Genomic DNA, 19,451 nt, shown 5'->3' with positions numbered 1-19,451 from the left:
CATCTAAAATGTTAATAAATAGCTCTCATTTAAAAGGGATAGGAGTCACAGAAATCCAGACAATGAATCCCAATATAAAAATATGAATGGATTGCGGATCTATTATTTGCTTGATGTTGACTGTAGACAGCAGGCCAGTGGCTAAGCTAGTTACTCATTGGCTGTATCTCTGCGTCCATTTTCTCATCTCTGAAGAAGGGATGACAGATGGCTCTCTCCACAGCAGCTCTCTTAGGATTGGCAGAAGCAGCAGCCATTGTGTGCTGGCTGCTGTCCCTGTAACCTGGTCATATACAGCTAGAGGCACTGATCGATCACAGGAAAGCACTTGAGCATAGGTTAGCATGACTTTCATCAGATTTCTTCAAACTGTTAAATGTGTGCGGACTCTGTGATTATCTATGGGATCCCATGTAACTAGACTTGCGGATTGGCATTCTGATATTTGTACAAATCTATTTTTGCTAAATTTGTTAATTTTTGTCTGTAATTTTAAGTGAAACTGGCCTTTTTCTTCTTTTTTTTTTCAATTTTCTTTTTTTCTTTTCTTTTTTTTTTCTAAATTCTTTGTTTACATTCCAAAATGCTTTTCCCTTTCCCAGTTTCCCCTCCTCATATGTCCCATAGAGAAACTGGCCTTTTAAAATATCGTCTCTGATATATTGTTGAGACTATAGTTGGCTTCATATAGTGATTTAAAAACTTATCTTTAATTTTCTGTTTTCTAAATAAATGATTCCATTTTTAAAAGTGTCATAACAATCCCCATTTATTGAATTACTAATTTGAGTACTTCAGTCCTCTCTAGGCCTACTGCTTGTTCTCAGTTGTTTTTCTTGAATTCCATTTTTAACAAATCCCATTATCGGTGGATACCCTCCATATGCCAATGTTTCTCAACTCGCTCAAACCACACTTATTTTATCAAGATTTTTTTATATTTCTTTATAATAAATACTCCATAGGCATTCCTAATTTTAATCTACATTAAGTCAGTCATTATTTACACTTCTGATATTTAACCTAGATTTCTTATTTTCTGTCTTGACTGTTTTATTGATATTAGTAGGCATTGTGATATTCTAACCAACTCAAATTTAAGCTCTCAACTTCAATGACTTTGTCTATTATTCTGTTTCCTTTGTTGTTTTGTTTATTTGCTTCTTTTGTTTCTTTAGCTTTGTTTATTGTTCATTGATGGTCTTCTTGGGTTAATCAAATAATTTCTTGGAAACTGTACCTCTAAACTTCTTCTAAGTACTGTTGTTTTTCCACATACTATAAACTTCGACAAATAGTATTTTCATGATCACTTTATCGTAAATATTGAGACTTCCTTTGTAATTCCTTACCAATTTTTTCTGTAGTCAAATAAATAATTCTTAGCTATAATATATGTGTATATTTTTCTTTTTTCAATTTATTTATTTATTCACTCTACATCCCAATCACTGTCCCCCTCCTCCCAGTCTCCCTCCTCACAGTCCACCCACTCACATTCAAAGTCCCTCCTGCATACCTCCCCTTCTCCTATGAAAAGATGGAGTCGACCACTCCTTATTCTCCCCTGGCACATCAAGTCTCTGAAGGGCTAGCTAGACACATCCTCTCCCACTGAGGCCAGACAAGGTAGCCCAGTTAGGAGAACAGGGTCCACAGACATGCAACAGCTCTAGGGGTAGCCATTGCTCCAGTTGTTGGAAGACTCACATGAAGACCAAGATGAACATTTACTACATATATGTGGTAAGCCTAGGTTCCAGCCTGTGTATGCTTTTTGGTTGATGGTTCATCTCTGGGATCCTCACGTGTCCAGGGTAGTTGACTCTGTTGGTCTTCCTGTAGAGATCCTATCCCCTTCAGGGCCCTCAATTCTTCCCCAAACTTCCATAAGAGCTTAGCTTTGGGCCTCTGCATCTGTTTCAGTCAGTTGCTGGGTAGAGCCTCTCAGAAGACAGTTATGCTAGGGTCCTGTCTGCTAGCATCGGAGTAGCATTAATAGTGTCAGGGATTGATGCTTGCCCCTGTCATGTCTGTGGTTGGACTGTTTATTGGTTGGCCATTACTTCAACTCTGTTCCATCATTCCCACATTTTTTTTTTGGTAGACAGAAAACATTTGCAGTCAGAAGTTCTCTGGGAGAATTTGTGAGCTTATCCCTCTATGGGGTACTTGCCTTGTTATAGGAGGAGACCATATCCACACTGCTAGGAGTCCCAGCTAAAATCACCTTCATAGACTCCTGGGAGCCTCCCTCATTCCAGGTCTCTTTCATGTCTTAGAGATGTCCCCCAGCCATCCCCAACCCCACAGGCCTCTGATTTCCATTCGTTCTTCTGGCCATCTGATCCTGTCTTCTGTTTCTCCCTACATTTGATTCTGAACACTCACCATCCACCTCCTTGTCCCCTCCCCTACCCAGTTCCCTCCCTCCATCTGACTCCTATGTCTATTTCATACCTGCTTCTAAGTGAGATTCCAGCATCCTCACTTGGCCTTCCTTCTTGTTTAGCTTCTTTGGCTCTGTGGAGTGTAGCATGGGTATCCTCTACTTAATGACTAAAACTCATTTTTAAGTGAATATGCATCATAGGTGTCCAGTGAGGTCTGGGTTTCCTCACTCAGGATATTTTCTAGTCTCATCTATTTGCCTGAAAATATCATGATGTCCTTGTTTTTCATAGCTGAGTAGTACGCCATTGTGTAAATGACCCACATTCCACATTTTCTATAGCCATTCTTCAGTTGAGGAGCATCTAGGTTGTTTCCAGTTTGGGGCTTTTACAAATAAAGCTGCTATAAACATAGTGGAGCATGTATCTTTATGGTATGGTGGAGTATCTTTTGAGTATATGCCCTGGAGTGGTCTTCAGGTAGACCTATTCCCAATTTTTGAGAAAATGACTTGTTTTCATAGTGGCTGTACAAGTTTGCATTCCCACCAGCAATGAAGGAGTATTCCTCTTGCTCTACCTCCTCCCCAGCATGTGCAGTCACTTGGCTGTTTGATCTTTGCCATTCTGATGGGTATAAGGTGGAATCTCAGGGCCATTTTGATTTGTGTTAATTCTGTAGACTAATGATGTTGAAGATGTGTTAAACTGCTTCTCAGTCGTTCTAGGTTACTCTGTTGAGAATTCTGTTTATCTTTGCACTCCATTATTTAATTGGGTTATTTGGGTTGTTGGTGTCTAACTGTTTGAGTTCTTTATACATTTTGTATATTAATCCTTTGTCACATATAGGTTTGAAGATCCTTTCCCAATGTGTATTCTGCCATTTTGTCCTATTTACAGTGTCCTTTGCCTTACAGTACTTTTTCAGTTTCATGAGGTCCCATTTATTAATTGTTGATCCTAGTGCATGAGACATTAGTGTTCTGTACAGGGAGTTGATTCTGAACACCCACCTCTCCTTTATCAGTGAGCTCAAGGCTATTTCCCGGTTTCCCTTCTATTATTTTAGTATATCTGGTTTTATGTTGAGGTCTTTGATACACTTGGACGTGTGATAAATATGGACCTATTGGCATTCTTTTATGTATCACCATCCCTGATTTTAAACTGTATTACAGAATAATAGGGAAAAAATGCTGCATGGTATTGGTATAGAAACAAATAGGTTAATCAGTGGAACCAAATCAAAGACCTAGAAATAAACCCACATACCTAAGGACACTTCATTTTTGACAAAGAAAGCAAAACCATTCAATGGGGGAAAAAAAGCCTCTTTTTTTTTCTTCAATATAACATATCTGTGATTTTTCTTTTTTTGTCAATTTTTTTATTGACAGACATTGAAACTGAATCTAGCTTTGAGAGGGTTAGTAGCAGTAGTAGTACTACTAGTAGTAGTAGTAGTAGTATTTCACCAATTCAGTACAGGGAATGTATTAAATATCCACAATTTTGCATACACATAATTAAGCTTTATAGTACATGCACCATCATCTTCATTTAAAGGATGTGAAAAATGTGTGTGTGATATTTTTTCAAATATTCACCTAAATTTAGATAAGTACAAAGCTTTTATCTTTTATGGGGGGTATTCTCTATCTAATATAGTATACTTGACTGAAATTTTAAGCCATGTCATTCATCTGAAATTTGTAAAAGATATTGGATAAACATTACAAATTTCAAAGTACCAGTAAAAATTCTATTAAAAAGCATATTGTAAATATACTACATGTGACATGCATATGTCCATATTCATAAAGATACATAAGCATAAAAGAAAAATTTAGAAGACACATAATAAAATAAAGTGGCTCATTGCTTTAGCCATAAACTATCAAAATTCAATGAATTACTGTTCTCCATGACGTTTATCTTCATCTCAAGGAAATTAATTATATTTAATTCCTATAACTAAACTTAATGCTCTAATATCTGATAGGGCAAAGTTGGTTCTAACACCAACAATGTATTTGATTATTAAATACTACCAGACTGAGTTTACTACCAGGTTAGTAGAAGGAAATTGTTAGATAGATGTGAAATGTATAAATTAATAAATACAGCAGGAACTTTATTAATGAGGTTACAAAAGTTAAGGGCTAGACTATTTTCTCACATGACTATCTTGATGCATTTAAGTAAAAATCATAAAAATAAATGTTTTCCCAGAAACAAATATTAACTTTTTAAAATATTAATATTCTATTAATTTTACTCTGTTAGTCAGACTATGCTACAGGCTTTTTTCTTCTTTTTTTTAGTCATTCCTTGGGAATTTCAAGGAATTTTACCATATCCTTTTCCAGACTCTAACTTCTAAATTTCTCTATCCATCCACTCAACTTCATGTTATCCCTGTTTCTTAAAAAGGAAAGTTTTTAAACACAGTTGTGAACAAGCAAATGGGTCATGTTTAGAAATCTTATAGAGCAACAATTTAGTGATAAATCCAGTCATGGGTTTTAGAGGGCCATCTGTTTTGTCAGCTTTTTCTAAGGAAAATAGAATAGATATAAAGCACCCTGAAGAAGTGGTTCGTCTGACTCAAAGATGTGAGAGAAGAGTGAATTCTGATGTACTCTTTCTAGGCCAGAGTCTCTGGGAAATTTCCATTTAAAAGTCACTTTGGGTCTAAATGGAACTGGTTCCTCACAGTGGCTGTTAAAACTGAAAGGAAATTATAGTTGGTTTCATGATTCGAATAGCCGTACTATTTCTCTTACCTTGTACTTATAATTTTTGCCTTTGTTTCTCACATTACCTTCTTCTATTTTTCTCTATTCCCCAGGAAAAATTATGACATCAACATCCAAAGGCATCCTTCGCCCATTTCTGATCGTCTGCATTATCCTGGGCTGCTTCATGGCATGTCTGCTTATTTACATAAAGCCCACGAGCAGCTGGGTCTTCAGCCCGATGGAGTCTGCAAGTTCTGTGCTGAAAATGAAGAATTTCTTCTCCACGAAAACTGATTATTTTAATGAAACTACTATTCTGGTTTGGGTCTGGCCATTTGGGCAGACCTTCGATCTTACATCCTGCCAAGCAATGTTCAATATTCAAGGGTGCCATCTCACCACGGACCGTTCCTTGTATAACAAATCCCATGCGGTCCTGATACACCACAGAGACATCAGCTGGGATCTGACTAACTTACCTCAGCAGGCCAGGCCCCCCTTTCAGAAGTGGATTTGGATGAATTTAGAGTCCCCCACTCACACTCCCCAAAAGAGTGGCATCGAGCACTTGTTTAACCTGACTCTAACTTATCGCCGTGATTCAGACATACAAGTGCCTTATGGCTTCTTGACGGTGAGCACAACTCCCTTTGTGTTTGAAGTGCCAAGCAAGGAGAAGTTGGTGTGCTGGGTCGTGAGTAACTGGAACCCTGAACATGCCAGGGTCAAATATTACAACGAGCTCAGCAAGAGTATTGAAATCCACACCTATGGGCAAGCATTTGGAGAATATGTGAATGATAAAAATCTGATTCCCACCATATCTACTTGTAAATTTTATCTTTCTTTTGAAAACTCAATTCACAAAGATTACATCACAGAAAAGCTCTACAATGCATTTTTGGCTGGTTCAGTACCTGTTGTCCTGGGACCATCTAGGGAAAACTATGAGAATTATATTCCAGCTGATTCATTCATTCATGTGGAAGATTTTAACTCTCCAAGTGAGTTGGCAAAATATCTGAAGGAAGTTGACAAAAACAACAAGTTGTACCTTAGCTACTTTAACTGGAGGAAGGATTTTACTGTAAACCTCCCACGGTTTTGGGAATCACACGCGTGCCTGGCATGCGATCATGTAAAAAGGCATCAAGAATATAAGTCTGTTGGCAATTTAGAGAAATGGTTTTGGAATTAAAGTGTCCATCATTGTCACAATGAAATAGATTAATAAGACATCACTCAAGTTTTCAGAATAAGAAGAAACACACTGCATTTGGGTAACAGTTTAATTTTTCTGCCCTCCCTTGAGGACCATGTATGTTTTGATGAAATTTTTAAGGGACCAGAATTAGCAATCACTCAATTTGGTTTTAAATTATCCTGTATATATGTGATAACAAGCACTGGAAATAATTTATTCGTCACTCTCATTTGTAAACATTCTGTTTTTACATTTTATAGTTGATTGTAACTAAGTTTATGATTTAATTGTTTCTACATCAAACAGATCTTTATTCTATTTGGGTAATGAAAATATATACCCTAAAATATGAAAGACTTTTTTTGCCAAGTATTATAAAGTTTAGATTCTAGCTTATATAATGCTAACAAAGAAAAATTATTGAATCACTTAATTCTTAATCTCTTTGACTTCAAAGCTGAACCTGAAAACTGATACAGTTTTTACCTGTACCACATTTGTGAAGGTGGGCTAATTGATGTAGCAAATAAGAAAGATATGAAGCAGAAATGTTATTAGACCTCACATTCATTTTTATTTAGTTATTTTGCAAATGCACATTCCTAATATTTTAAGTTAAAGAAAACAAGAATTTTCAGATGTATAATTTATATTGTTTTAGGGAGTTTTTTGTTTGTTTTGAGTTTACAGTGCTTACTAACCTGAGAGAATCTTTTGATAGTTCCCTTTCAAATCATGAGGATAATTGTTATTGTAAAAATAAAGAATTTCCTCCCATAACAATAAAAATGATATCTTCAAATACAAATAAACATATAAATTATACCATTTATAGAACTTTAATTACATCATTCATTTGATTTTTTTCCCAAACCCTCCATATTTAAGTTTTATTTTACCATATTTAGTAATAAAAATAAGTAAAACTTGAAAGATCTATCTGATCATTTTAAAGAGCTTAAGATTTTTACCAATGGGTCAAATATGCCATAAAACATAATAAAGTTGAAACCTACAGGGAATACACAGTGCTGAAACAGAGTAAATCTGTATTTATTAAATAAATTAATTATCAGTATTTAAAAAAGTCATGGATAAATTTTTGTTTTTGATAAAGGAACAGTTCTAGCCAAGAGCTATTAATTGAAAATTATCTTTTTTTATGCCATTTAAAATATTACCCATACATAGCATATTTGCTATTATATTCAGGGCCTTACACAACCAATGTAAACTTATTGCACTGAATTTGGGAATATGTTATCTATGAATTTTCGTCTGCCTGCAAAATTCTCTTCTGCAAGTATAGAGGAGATAAGTGGGCACGTGCAAATGCAACAGATAAGGAAAAAGAGATACTGAAGACTCTTACAGAAAAAAATTCCTTCAAAGGATTTCTAAAGCCTGTGTTCTAGTCTGTTCAAAACCTATAGAAAAAAATAATGTTCTGATGCCATCTCTTTGAATCTTTTGTGGCTCTTTATATTTTTCTATTATGTATTATAATCAACCAAACTCAGGCTAATTCTCCTCACCTGTAGAGAAGATGCATTTCAGTTTAATAAGCAGGAAGTATGTGCTCAGTGAGAGATAAACTCCCTGAGCATGGAAACATTTGAGCAAAGACCACACAATCAGAGAGTTGGAGCCTTCATTCTTTTTTTAAAGACATGGTTATACAGGTAGTATTGTCAATCTCAAACTGCCACAGAAGGAAAGATGAAAACGTGTTGTCACTGCAGGGCTTGTGAAATAAAGCTTCTTATAATTCGCATCTACTGAATGGAGATTGTATGATTTAGTTAAAAGAAAAAACTAAACAAAATGAGTAAATTTACCCCCAGTGTTTGCTTACTCAACATGCATGAGAGTGGCAAGCATTTAGTACGCATTTGACCGAACATAGATTTTCTCTAGATTATCTTTTTTCCCCACATAGCATTTTTTACATGTATATCAAGGTATAGTACATATAAATAGATAATCTCCTAAAGGCTCTAATCATATATTTATTTGTTTAAAAGTCAATTTCATGCATTTACTTGTTTGTCTGTTATTTGTTTGTTTGTTTGTTGTTTGTTTTTGATCCTTAAATTATAGAGCCCTAAACATACATTGCTAAGTTTAGAATTTGCTTTCACTGAAACCTGGGAACCATTCGATGTTGCTTTTATCCACCATTGCTGAATTGGATGCTAAGAGACCTGAAGGCAGTTTCCTCTTTTGCTGACTATGAATTTGAACTCATTCTTGCACGGGAACTACAATTAAATGCCAACAGTGTAAGCCAAGCCAAGCATCTGTATATTGAGAGCCTGATGCCAAGCCACAGGACATCTGAACTTCAAGTCCATTGTTAGAGCCAGGTTTTTACCTAGAAGAATATACAACAATATTCATAAGTGAGTCTCTTCTTCCTTTCCTGAACTCACTAGTTATTTATCTATGACCGGTTTATTGCTGATACATTGTATGGCATGTCAAACCCACATGTAGTGATATTAGAGATTAGAGTTTAAGGATCCCATTGCTGTGAATCTCCTTTCTCTCCGCCCTAGCCATACCTTATTGCACAAATATATCTCAGTTCCTATAAATGTGAATATCGCCTGGCATTATTTAGTGCCTGTAGGATGATACGTTATGGGAGGACTTCAGCTTTTGGAAGTATATTAAACAGAACTTTGAGGTGTTGATATTCTTTCCGATAGTATTGTTTTAGCTGTTGAGCTCTAGCAGAAGGGATGAGCTTCACTATGTGTACGTGAGAAATGACCACTGCAAAGATATGCTATTAGCTGCTCTGTTAATAAATCCTGTGGTTCACGCTTTTTGTAAGGATATCGCTTATGAAAGATAGATTGATTCAACAAACTTGGCTTGCGGCTGGTATAATAAAAGCAGATAATATGCATAGAAATGAATGGTAGCTCTAAAAGGGTCATAAGCAACTTTTCACCTAAAAGTGCAGAAAGGCATTATCACCAGTGCTATGAGTATTTAACTGGTAATTATTTTAGGGCTTATTAATAGGAATACAAAAATAATTATTTTAAGCCATGCTGAAGAAAAATTTACTAGCTTATCTGTTTAGCTATGTTATATTTTAAAGAACAAAGATCATGATAGCCATATATTTTGGGACAGCCATGACCTGAAGAAATAGAAATTATGAAAGGTTACCTTAGCAGGAAACCAGCATGAGCTGACAAGACTCATATCTACTGTGAAAAGCTCAGACCTAGTGTGTTCAAAGCTTGAACCAAAACTGTTGAGGTTACAAATGGACAGAATACTTAAGGAATTATTTGCTCAGTCTTTAAACTCTTGACTTTAAATGGAGATTAAATAAAGGAATAAAAACAGAAATTAAATTATTTAGATTTTTTTACTGAACTTTTTTCAGGGTAGATATCATGGCTGTTACTCAAGAAAGTGTTTATGTGAATCAACGTTGTAAAATAAATTAGCTCTCCACATTTTTAGTTTGTGCTTGATGATGTCAGCTCCCCTCAATTCTAATCTCAAGAGTTTTAATAAAAATTTTAATCAAATTCTAGATATATGAGATTTTAGAAGCTAAAGGATACGCATTTCTACATCTAGAAGGGGCTATTAATGGATGCCTAGTAAATAGTTATATCAATGAAATTAGTAGACATGAAAGATACTTTTAATCTAGTGAAAATACCAGCTTCTTCATTTGAAATGGGGATAATCTTTTCGATTAAAATTGCTCCCAGCTACAGAGAACAGATAGTTTCTTTTATCATATGTTTAAAAAAACCCAACATAAAGTAATGTTATACTAGATTTATAACTTCTTGGCATTCTATTTTAATATTTCACCAACTGTTTATCTAATAGAAATGAAATCAGTATGAAAGAAGAATACAAAATGAAGCACAATGATAGGCAAATGTATATTACTAAGCTGTGGGGAGAGAAAAACAAGTTTACCCCTCATTCTTGCTATTTGGATTTGTTGTATAGAGAAGGTACTGCAAACACCAGTCAATCAGGTGATTTTTGGTTGGGGGAATCTATCCTCTGGAGTCTTTATGGCACTGTGAAAATGGCTAAGCTCTACTACTATCCAAAATATGGTCCTTTGTGATTTGTATTCAATCCATCCATATTCGTAAGCAGTTAATAGAGTCTAAGTGGGAGACATACGGTTAAACTAGAAATATGAGTAATTTTATCCTAGGCTATCACTGCAACAAACTGAAGCTTTGAGAAACTCACTTGATCTCTCCAGATGACTGTGTTAGTAAGAATTCCTTTAACACCACTGCTTTATAGTATGAGGCCTAAATTCATAATTCATAGTGCATAAATTTGAATTTCAAATTTCCTTGCCCATCCAAAAATATTTTTGCAGGTTGATACTCTAAACATTCTCTCTTTTTTCTTTCATTTGTTTTTTTAGAACAATAGAGAATATAATCTTGGTTCTTTACTGAAACTTACATAGCAAGTGCTCAACTGACAAAAATTTTTCCTTTATATTTTTCTTCCTCTGAGGTCTTTTGTAACATACAGTTTCTTACACTTAGTTACCTATAGAAAACAACCATATATTGAACCCTATTTTAAAACAATTCATATTTGTCTATACTATCCATATTCTTACTATAATAATCTAAAACTATTTATTGATGCAAAACTCAGGAATTCAGCAGAAGCACGTGAGTTCCTTCATCAATAGGAATATAGAGTTTGAGTGTATGAGGTTGCCTATATTTAGAAAATTTATTCTTTTGACTCAAAGTTAATTTATTTTCATTCATTTAACATACTTTGGATATATTTTCATTTATAAGTAAATTCCATATGATTAACTTTTTAAGCATTACTCAAGGCACTGTTCCTAAATCATGTAATCTAGAGTTTGCAGAGGTATTTATTAAAAATACTGACACCTAGTCTGTTTTCCATGTGATTAGGACCTTTTAACTAAGAAAGCAAAATAAACAAAAACAAAACAAAAACAAAAAAAAAACAAAATAAAACAAAAAGAATAACCAAAACAAAAAAGGAAGACAGAAACTTCGGTGTTACTACCAAGTTATCCCATGCCTGCCAGAGGTTCTCAGATTCACATCTGCCTTGAGGACTTCTTAGATCAATGGCATAAGAATTCTTTCTAAGTGGAAGATTGTTATAATACATATGGTGACCAAGGTCTGTATTTTTAATGAATCCATAGACAATTCAAACATGTTGCTAGTTTTGGAAGTCTGGTTCCTGTCTCTTAAATATAAGTAATTCTCTACTCAAACAATACAGGCATGAGATACTGCCTTTCCTTAGCTCACTTGGGATCTTCTTAAATATCTTGGTAGGTGTTAGTATATTTCAAAACCCAAGATGTTCCTCAACCCTAGTTATGTCTTGTACAGTGGTGCTGCTCTTAAGCTCTGATTTAGGACAAACTGTTTACCATTTCCTGAAAAAATATTTTTCACAATCCTTCTTAGATTTTAAATGCATTGTTTTCTGTTTTATGTACAAAAACAAAGGTAGACAGTTATTAGGATCTCTTGCAGCCATCAAAATTGTATATATTTGATCAATTGCTTTCCTGAGTCTCAGCAGCTTGTTGACAGGCAGGATATGGCAACATGTTATAACACTTTAGATTGCCTACAATCATGAATTCAGAATGAAATGTGAGCTCTTCACTCGCTAGCTCACTCTCTGTGCCTGATCTCATCTCTGTTGTTATCGTGATTTGTATGGGTATAGTAGATGTAGCCTATTTCGAAAACAAATGAATGCATCTCTGAAACATTATACAATTATATGTACATTTATCCTGTGGATATTCTACCACTGAGAAATGCCTTTGGTTGTTTTAAAAAAGAGAGGAAAAAAGAGAAATCTAGAATATATAAGCATTTCAGCTCTAACATCTATTGATGTTAGATTGGCAGCTCAGCTCTTAAGAATTGGTGAAAACTGACACAGGCCAAAACGTGAATATTCAATAGAAGAGAAACAAACATATCGTGGAAGATTGCATGGACATTACTGAAGTCAGAATGGGGAGTCCTCGATTGAAGGGATATACACAAACATAGCAAGGAAGCATGCAGTAACATTGTTGCAAGATATTTCCTATCCATTCACATTGAGGCAATGAGAGGCCAGTGATTGGAGGGAGAGAGGAGGAGGAGCTAAGAGAAGTGAGGAGCAGAGAGAGACTTGGGGGCACCACTGGAGCAGAGGAGAGATAGAGACGTGGATATCCAGATGGTGGTACCTTTTAATTAGAAACCACTACAGTAACATCTACTGAAATTAGAAATTACTGGGAGGCATGTGGGACTGGTGGCAGTGACATAAACACTGGTCACCTCACTATCCACGTGGAACTTTTCCTAAAATAAGCAGGCTTAATTTTTCTTCATTGTTATGAGACATCAGTAAATTAATATTATTTTAGCTTGTTAGCAGTTCATACAGCTGAAGTCCATGGATAGAATCTCAGAAAGATTCTCAGAGATCATTTTCTGGTGAGGAAATTGCCTTTGGAAATATCAATCAACTTGACTAAATACTTAACATCAACTATTGGCTTAGGTACAGAACCAGCTAAGGGTAAATTATAAGAAAACTGAGTGTCCCTTTTCCTTTCCTAAAAAAAAATTTTTAAAAAGGAAGAGATCAAAATGTGAAGATATAAACTCATTAAACAGAAATTAATTTGTTCAGTGATGCAAAAATCAAACTTAGGAGGTTGTGATTAAGACTCCACAAATTCTGTGATAAATAAGATTTTTGACATGAATAATCTCAAACTGTGCATACATATAATTTATTAGTTGAATGGCCCAAAGAGGAAACATTTAACAGAAATTCCACGTGTAAAAATGAATAATAATTAAAATAGCATATTAATTATTTTAATTATGTTTCTTTAAAAGATGCTAGAAATGTCACATTTTCATTATAACATCACAAAACTTCAAAAACTGAATCAATTTACTGAATTCTCAGACAACCAAATATTTTTAAATTAGTTAAAAATGAAAAGGACATTAAGTAATCGACTTGGAGTTTCATGATGAAAAGCATACAAATTTTACTGGCGAAAAGTTTTACAGAGGGTTTCTATACAATCTATAGTTGTAGAAGCATGATAACTTTTTCTACACAGGCAGGCATTCCATTTGATTCATGAGGGTGTATCAGCTAGATAATCAGGCTTGGGAAAAAAATGGTTTCCAAAGACTCAGTTAACATCCAAGACCCAGTACTACTAATTATGTAAGAAATAGGAGCCAGTTACAATGCATCCCTCATTCAGACTGGTCTCATTAACTCCCTTCAGCCTGTGTTTAAGACAATCCTAGAGATGCCATTCTTATCCATATGAGATCAGCAAAGATATACTTATATGGGTTCACATATTATGTATCTCCATGGACAATATGAGACCAGAATCAAACCTACCCAATTGTCTACATAAAACTGGACGCCATCTACATTATAACAATTAGATCGATCACAGATTCCAATGCCATGTTTTTTATAAAATAACCAAGGAACTAGGATTATGTTTTTCCTCATGTTCTCTTTCTATCCCTTAAAATCAAATATGATAGGAGTCAGGGATTACAGTGTATGACAATGTAAAAGAAATTAATATTTTTGTAGTCTTCTTAAGGATCAAAGCAGGAATGGGAGCAAGACAAAAATACATTGAATATACTTTTAAAATTCAATTATCTTCTCAGTAGTAATGAGGCTTATTCTGCATGTATGCCAGCATGTGATAAAGGAGTGCTTTTTAAAGATATGTGATAAAGAGCTAAAAAGTCTAAATATAGACCCAGGTTTACCAAGATTCAGAAAGAAGAAAGCATCAAGAAGAAACAAGAAAATGTGAAATAGACTCGTGATTGATGTCCATCATTTTAGCTCCCAGCACCTGTAGTGTAATTTGCTATTATTTCAAAGCCACAGATTTCTCATCTTTTATCTAAAGGTGATAGACTGTACATCAGCCCCACCTAAGAAAGTCTTCATGACGGCATTGATCTGAAATCCTGGTATAAGTGTTGGACTGCCATGTATTCTATGCTTTTCTTCCAGGTCTGGGTGGCTTTCTTTGTTCAGTGAGTGGTAGGAAAGAGTTAGGGGAAATTTTCATACCCTTTTAAGTGCTGCTAAAGAAGAAAGTTGTAGTGATGTATCACAAAGGAAGAACAGAATGTGCCTACCATCTTGATTCTATCCAAGGCTGCTATACAGACCATAGCCAATGCTTGTCCTGAGTAGTTTAAGAAATTTTCATAAAGGATTTCATACTCAAGGAACTAAGGGCAAAGCAATCTCACTGGAACAAAATGTGCCAATTCTTCCAATATGTGAATTGTAATGATCAGTAATACATAAAACTACTTTGAAAGTAACTGAATATTTTAGTATTGTAATTTGCACTATGATATTACTATGTTCAGGCAAACTAAAATACTCTGAAATCTGATGCCAAATGTACAGTTCATAGTTTCATGTTACTTCTTATAAGCATTTCATTGCATTGTAACAGTTCTTTAGTACCATTAACTTTCCCTGGGTGTGTTGTTATGATGCAGATCCAACAGGGTTATTGTAAGCACACTAATTAGTCATCTGGGGTTTTATAGATAAAATCATACATTGATCAGAAATCACTTTTCTACTTATTTTTTTGTAGAGTATTTTTCCACACTTGAAAAAAACATGATTATTTTATATCAAACATCAGCTTTTCTTTAAAATCTTATTTTAGTAGCCAATGCATGTTTGAAATAAGATGTTAAATATTATATGACAATAGTAAGATTGTGTTTGTAAGTGAAAATGCATGCTATAATGAATCATACAGCTTTGATGGCATATTGTTCTATTGCCACCTTATATGCAAGCTTTGTCTTAATCTGTGTGCACGCACGGTTCATTCACATGCTTTCAAGAGTCCTTTTTTAATATTTACAAAGTGATATGTGATTTTTTTAGTGCTGATAAGCCAGTGGGCCAAGATGCAATATGGTTGTGCTTTCATTTTTCTCCTTTACATTATGTTGTAAATTTTCTCAGAAAACTTTTTCTTGGAGTTGTTGGCAATAAATTATAACAAATAAAAGAATTTGCTGGTAAAACTTATAAGTGACTGCACAGCAACTTACTGTTACAAGGCATGAAGATCTGAAAAGATCATTTTACAAGTTTCATTTTATGAACACAATACAGTAGCATCTTTTTGTATAATTAAGATGAGTTTATCATTTTCAAAAACACTGCCAAAGTCAGTACTACTGCCAAAAGGGAGGAACACCAAGTCAGACCTGCATTACACTAAACTGAACACTAACAAACTATCCAAGCTCTGTAGACTGCCAATCAGCACAGCCAACTGGGAGGGATATACCCACTCTTTTGTTTCGTAGTAATTTGAAAAATATATAAGGAATAGGAATTTTGGCAACAGAGACATGCCTTTACATGCTGATAACTTACAGCATGTAAACATTTGAAACAAAACTCATTCCATTCTGGAAAGGATATGCCCAGGCATTTTGCTTGTTTCAGAAATATACTTGTGTTTTGAAAAGCTCTAATTTCAAACACGTAATATATGTAGACCAACTGTTCCTTCTCCAAATAATGCCATTTATTAACACATAATAGGTAGAACATAGCTTTCAGTCAGTTATTTGAATCACCAGTATAAACATTCATAAGTTTAGACGGTGATTTCACTGTGATGTTATGAAAGCAATGGAAATCCTAGTTGGTTGTTTGTATATTTATTTATAGAAAATTGCTTTCTTTCAGTCTAATTTTAACAACATCAACTAAGTTAATATAATGCTAAGAAAACTGACTCTAGTTAGTATTTCAAGTCACAAGGCTAAAGCTGAGTCTTGCTGCAATCCAAAAATAAAGCATTGATTCAAATGATGAGCAGCTGACTCATCTACAACTGTAGGTGGCAACTGAGAGGGCAACTACAGCAGTCATGATGTCATAAGTGTGAGCAGTGTAAAAAGAATTACTGCACCATTCATGATACTGTAGGTGTGTAACACTCAACCAACATCTGATATGGGCTCTCCATTTGATACTGCATGCACCTGTTCATTTAATAAACCTGTAAATAACAACACTTTGTGGCAGCTAAACAAATGTTTTAATAAGCCATGAAAGACAAGATATAAAGAAATTTGTACTTTCAGGTATTTGGGGGAAAAATGTACTCTACATAAATTAAAGTGGCGTGTCCATTTGAAATTTCCTTCCCTTAAATATATGCTGTAACATCATATGTTCATCGCTGTCTTTTCAAGCTTGGAAATATATAATGTGACTACCACAGCTTTGCGAAATTTTGTTTAGCGATTAATGATTTTAACAGTCTGAACAATGATTTCAAGACAGAAGTAAATACATAAGGAATTTGAACCTGTTTGTAGGAAGTCTACTCCTTATGTTACATTTACTATATTCAATGTAAATACCTCACTGATATAACACTGGAGCTAGTGAATGTGTAAATAATTATGTTCTATTTGGGCCTAATGCATTCCTGTAATGTGAATATTTAAAATAAAAGAATTCAATTTAAATGCACAGTAGTTTTGGTTTTGTACAAGGGTTGCACTCCATCTTATTCCTTCGGAATTTATTTTCACTCACATGCAAGACTAGATTTGCAGACGGTGAATTAAAATGTTTAAATAAATATACTTACCAGGTTACACATTCATTATAGTTCTTAAACCAAACATCAAACCCAGTGTACACACAGAGATTGTTATAAGGATTGTTTTAACATGTCCAATAATACAACTAAATGGTTTAATAACTGGGCTTCTGTGCTTGGGGACCAGGAAAATCTTTTTCTGTTCTGATTCTAACTTTCAAGACCTGACTTTCGGCTTTCTTCATTCTTTTATTCTTTACAACTCCCTACCTCCATCTTCTAATTCAAACCTACAGAGTCAACAATAGCTACAATCACAATATATATTTGTTGTGGACATCTCATTTCAATCATCTGTTTGTATCTTCTGATTGCCCTCTGTCATCTAATAACTCGAACACCACTCTGGACAAATAGCAGCATCTCTTTTCTCCAATCCTTTATTCGAGGGTACTGGTATAAATTGCATTTTTTTAGTCAAAGCCTGATTCTTTCTCCTTAGAGTGAATTTATCACAAAACATCTCCCAAATATGACATTTCTCTTATGATGGGCTGCCATTGGCTTCATTAAAATAACGTAACTTCAAAGAATTTTTACCCGTACTGAAAAACTCAAAAGTTTCAGAATCTATACTTGATATTATCACTAATAATAGAAACAAATGACAAAATATGACAAAGAAAATTTCAACTAGAGTATGGCTAGCCAACAATCCCCATTGCCTTACCACCCAAAACTCACATGTTTAATGGAATCTCTCATTAGTCTGTCCCTTATTAGGTAAACTCCATACTTAGTAGTAGGTCAACTAACTCTTCGGCTTCTAACAAATGTTCTCAGTTCTTCTTTGCTTTTCCAACTGGCCCTGCCTTTGATATCCCATAACATCCACCGCCCAGGCAATTTCTCTTCCTGGTGAAACCCTAGCATACTTAATATTATACTGAAAGAAAGATATATTATGACCCAACATATATTACAGATATAAAAATGTTTTAGAATATCCAAAAGCAAAGAAAGTAGAAAAGCAGTTATCTTTTCAAAGAAGTGAGAATTTCATTAACAAATTAAATAAACCCTTCAATGGAGAGCTGAGCAAAGCCTTAGGGAGAGAAGACAGCAAATAATCTTTGTAAATTTAATATCATATTTATAAAAGATGAGAATATAAAGAGCATGACATACAAACTAATACATGTAGACTAGGATATATGATTGGAGCTGGATTACCTTGATATGATTTATACTATAGCATCAAAAGTTCTTGAAAATTTATGGTTAGATATACAATATGTGGAAACCAAATATGCATATTTATGATAATATAAATCATTTAAAATATAAACAGCAGTAACATGTCATAGCCATTCTTGTATGTAAATGTAACATATGTTAAGATACAGTGTTATTGTTTAGTTAAAAGTACTACATGATATGGAAGCCCAAAATATCTGAGTCCTGGAAATAGTCCACTAATGTTCAGCTCTCAGTTCTCCCTCTTGTAACGGAAAAACACATGAACATTATCTCACTATTTTTACCTCTTGAAGACTGGGAATCAAAGCTTAAGCATAAAGTACTTAGCTTGCATGTATAAAAGTCCTGATTAGTCCCTAGCACTATAAAATACAACCTTAAGTATATTAATGCACATAATAAGATTTATAAGTACGTGACTAATAGCACAAGTATTTCCCAAGCATATCCTTTCTTCAGCCCTTCCAATCATTCCTAAATGATTTTCTTGTAAAATATGTGTGCTATTTACTCAATTTACTTCTATGTTCTTGGGTAGGCAGTGAAGGTGCTTTCATCACAGAGGATGGAATTAGATGTCTCTGAGGGTCAAGAAAAATCTTGAATTTTTGATAACCTGCAGTCAATGGTAAAATACACAGAAACAACAACAAAACTGGAAACACACTGAAACACTGGGAATTACAATATATGAAGCAAGCTGAAGATAGTGGCAACTATCATTTCTAAGCATATTAATAGCATTTGGGGGACACAGTATTAGTTTGAGAAAAACTGAGAACTTTTTAACAGGTCTTAATTTTTAATGGTCTTAATTTCTCCTCTATCTTGTAGTATGAAAGTGTTTTCAGAATAGCAATATATTCAACAATTGGTATGTTGCAAATTACCCTGGCCATGAGCCCAATTTCCAGGAGCCTGTAGGACATAAAGTCCACAGCAGCATCAGGAAAAGGAAGACATAGATTGTTATTAGATTATCAGTATTTCTTTCATATTGCCAGATTCTTCCATAATGCCAAATATTAATCCCCAGATCTATAAGCAGCTTTACAAGTCAAGATTTTAATTATTCAAACCATAAGTTCCTCAAGCATGTATACAAGTATTCATCAATACATGTATAGTCTATTACTTTAGAACCATAACTTTAA

General features: G+C 34.4%; 1 protein-coding gene across 1 annotated transcript; it reads left to right on the top strand.

Moving 5' to 3' along the window:
- The first annotated feature begins 5,255 nt into the window (after nt 1-5,255).
- Nucleotides 5,256-6,335, top strand: Fut9 (fucosyltransferase 9). Its single transcript, XM_052175443.1, has one exon. It carries the CDS (start codon nt 5,256-5,258, stop codon nt 6,333-6,335), a length of 1,080 nt encoding a protein of 359 aa, XP_052031403.1.
- Nucleotides 6,336-19,451: the final 13,116 nt, after the last annotated feature.

This window comes from Apodemus sylvaticus, chromosome 3 (genome assembly GCF_947179515.1).
Source record: "Apodemus sylvaticus chromosome 3, mApoSyl1.1, whole genome shotgun sequence".
Lineage (NCBI taxonomy): Eukaryota > Metazoa > Chordata > Mammalia > Rodentia > Muridae > Apodemus > Apodemus sylvaticus.
This window is presented reverse-complemented; position numbering and strand designations above follow the sequence as displayed.